Genomic DNA, 3002 nt, shown 5'->3' with positions numbered 1-3002 from the left:
GCCCCGCTGAGACGCTGTTTAGGATGGGCAGCCAGACGGCTCGGCGGCGGCTCCCCGCCGAGCGAGCGCGCAGACTCCTCGCACACCAAACACCCTCCAACTCTGCCGCCTGCTCGCTTCGGCAAAAATGTTGTGTATAGCATCCCTGATCCGCCCGATCCCCTCCCAAGGACACCAGCGGCGGCCGCAGCACAAGCGGGCACCACACACAATGATGATGGCCACCGCGATTGAATAGTACGGCAGGAAACTCATTCCAAATGTCGGCCGCCGGCGCCGCCGTGATCCCCCCTTGCTCTTCGCTCGCGCTCGCGAAACTTTCCGCGCCGGCTCCTGACCCCAGTCAAGCGCACCGCTATCATCCCCACCACCACCACCCGACTCATACACTCGGGCAGCTGCCAGCGGCCGGTTGAAAACTTGATGTAACTGTTGCCCCCGACTCTGTTTGTACTGAGTTTGTCGCGGAGACAAGGGAGCGGTTTCCGCGCGGCAGAGCGGCTGGCTGGCTGGCTATACTCCATGCGCGTGCACACACACAGGGACATGGTCACACAGACGTTCAGTCGAGATGGTTTGCTTGTCTTTGAACTGTTCACAAATAACTTCAGAAACCTTCACTCAGTGCGAGTAGACCATTGGAAATCAATTACAGTTTTTGGATCTATGGGGTTGAACTAGGGGCCTAGAGCTTGTCCCGGACGGATTCTGAGGCCCCCATATGGATTCAGATTGATGACGTGCCGATGACGTGTGTAAGGCTCTCGACGGAGAGCCTCAAAGATTTGCGCGCGCTCAAGGCCTATGCGTAAAATATGTATGTTTCGCGCCGCGGCGTGGCAGGGTATGGCAGGACGTGGCGGGGCGGGGTGGGGACGGGATGACGCTCTGCGTGCTCCACCAACGGTGCGCGATAATAGTTTTAAAAGTACACCAAGTTGGCGCGGCGCCTATGCCGAGGCAGCCCGCAAGGGTCACACGGGGACGCGGGGCGCGCCGTGCTTGACATTCTACCCTTGCCGACTGATGAGTCAGGAGGGTGAAGGGTGGTGGTGACGTAACCCGCGCGTGCCCGCCGACCGACCGTGACCCGCGCACGCGCGATAACTCCACGGACACGTGGCAGCGTTGACGCACACGTGGGGTGATTTTTTCTTTTTGACACGACACGTGACGTCGTGACGGTGACGCGGGTCCGGGGGTAAAGGGGGAGATTGTGAGTCACGCAGCGTGGCGCCAGAAAGCCAGTTGGTGGTGGGTCAAGGGGTGTGTGGTGTGTGTGAAATATTCAGCGCGTGATGATGTCAGACAGACGCGCGGAAGCTAAAGCCGGACGGTCAGCAGTAGCTAGCCTCCCCCCGCCCCTGTCCAGCGCTGGACGTATAAACACACCCCATACCATTATGGATGGGTCAACGCATAATCATCATGGTTGAGATTCTTTCGACGCGCCCGCACCGCGGAACAAGCGCCTGCCGCAACCGGCAACAGTGGAAATAAGTTGTCGTTTGCACAACAACGAGCGCGTGTGAATTTATTCTGTCACCCACACTTTAGGACATTTCGGATTTCCAGTGCGCCATGCTATCCTACTGACGTGGATGGGCCGGCTGGTCACTATTAATTACTAGAGTATTACTACTTTTTTATGTTACTGGCGCGTTTACAAAATAGTACAAAATGTTTTATTACGCTATTACTCTGAGCCAAAAATAAGACGTGGTGGCAGTGTTATTATTACAGCTCTCTCAGGTGAACATTGTCACATGTTCGCAAAACGGTTTTTCCCCCTCGATTCCTGGCCGGAATGGGCTATACGTGAGATCTTATCCAGGGGCGAGAGAGGAATGTGAAGAACGCTCCGAGAACGTCCTTCCGCCCTCGAGCCGCTTACCCCGCACCAAACGCCACCCCAAACCCCCATATCGAGTGTCGTCCGGGAAGCCGTGTGTGCGCGCAGCGTTGGCGTTCTAGTCTCGGAATCAAACAGCGGACGGGATCCTAGCCGGAGCCAAGGAGCGAGCGCCAGGAGCACACGGCTAAAGTTTCGTCGTGGAGCAACCAGCAACTTTCCTTCTTCTTCTCTCTTTTTCTCCCTGTGCTACGCTACTGCTACTGCTGTTCGCGATAAATAGCGACGGAAACGGCGGCGGTAGACGAGAAGCTCGAAAGCTTTGCGTCTCTGACGCAGCAAGAGAGAGAGAGGAAGTGAAGCAGAAAGGAGGAGCAGAAAGGAGAGGGAAGAAGAGAACGACGGCGGTGTTCTGTCGGGGTCGGGCGAAAGGTTTATCCGTCCGTCTATAATATAAACTCTTTACCCCAGACTGCCGACGGCGAGAGTGCAAACGAACTACCTTTTCTCATTCACTTTGGTTCACTGCGCTACGAGGAGATTTAACTAACGAAGGAAAGTTTCCGCTCGCTACAAAGTTGCAAGCCCCGCTAGCAGCAGTCACGTGATATACTTACGGGTGACACCCTTCTCCAGGTCCTCGTAGTAGCCGACGAGCGCCAGCTGGTGCAGGATGCTGGAGGGCAGCCGGTCCAGCGCCTCCACGCGCCTCAGGCGGTGGGCGATCAGGTCCGCGTCCCGGCGGCTGCGGTCCACCGGCCTGGAGAGAGCAGAGACACAGACACACGCCAGTCAGTCACGAGGGAGAGCGAGTCAAATGGAAACAACAAAAATAAATACGCGCAACGCGCTGACGTCACCGCGCGACCTCTCGCTCGGTATCCGACCGCCGCCCGCCCCGCCCCGCCTCTCTCTGTACGGCCGGATGCTGCCGCCGCGGGTCTTTTCGCCGTTCATGTCATTTGCCCGGCGCGACGGCGCGACGACGCGAGCAGGCGGCGCGATGTAATCGGATTTCCTCACTCTTTCACGCGAAATCTTTTTTCCGACACGCAGAGGCGGCGGCGGCGACGACGGCGGCGGCGGGGACTCTGTGCGGAGCTCCCCACGCGTCGCGCGACTGCAATGGACCCAGACAGCGCCCCCCCCC

General features: G+C 58.1%; 1 protein-coding gene across 1 annotated transcript in view; it reads right to left on the bottom strand.

Moving 5' to 3' along the window:
- Positions 1–3002, bottom strand: part of LOC127750374 (rap guanine nucleotide exchange factor 4-like) — a 63738-nt gene that overhangs the window by 22054 nt on the left and 38682 nt on the right. Inside the window, exon 2 of the mRNA XM_052271954.1 lies at positions 2470–2612. Coding sequence (XP_052127914.1) covers positions 2470–2612 — 143 coding nt within the window. The remainder of the gene's footprint in view (positions 1–2469; positions 2613–3002) is intronic.

The sequence above is a fragment of the Frankliniella occidentalis genome, unplaced genomic scaffold (genome assembly GCF_000697945.3).
Source record: "Frankliniella occidentalis isolate FOCC.00 unplaced genomic scaffold, Focc_3.1 Scaffold180, whole genome shotgun sequence".
NCBI lineage: Eukaryota > Metazoa > Arthropoda > Insecta > Thysanoptera > Thripidae > Frankliniella > Frankliniella occidentalis.
The sequence above is the reverse complement of the archived record's forward strand: the minus strand, read 5'-3'. Positions and strand labels throughout refer to the sequence as shown.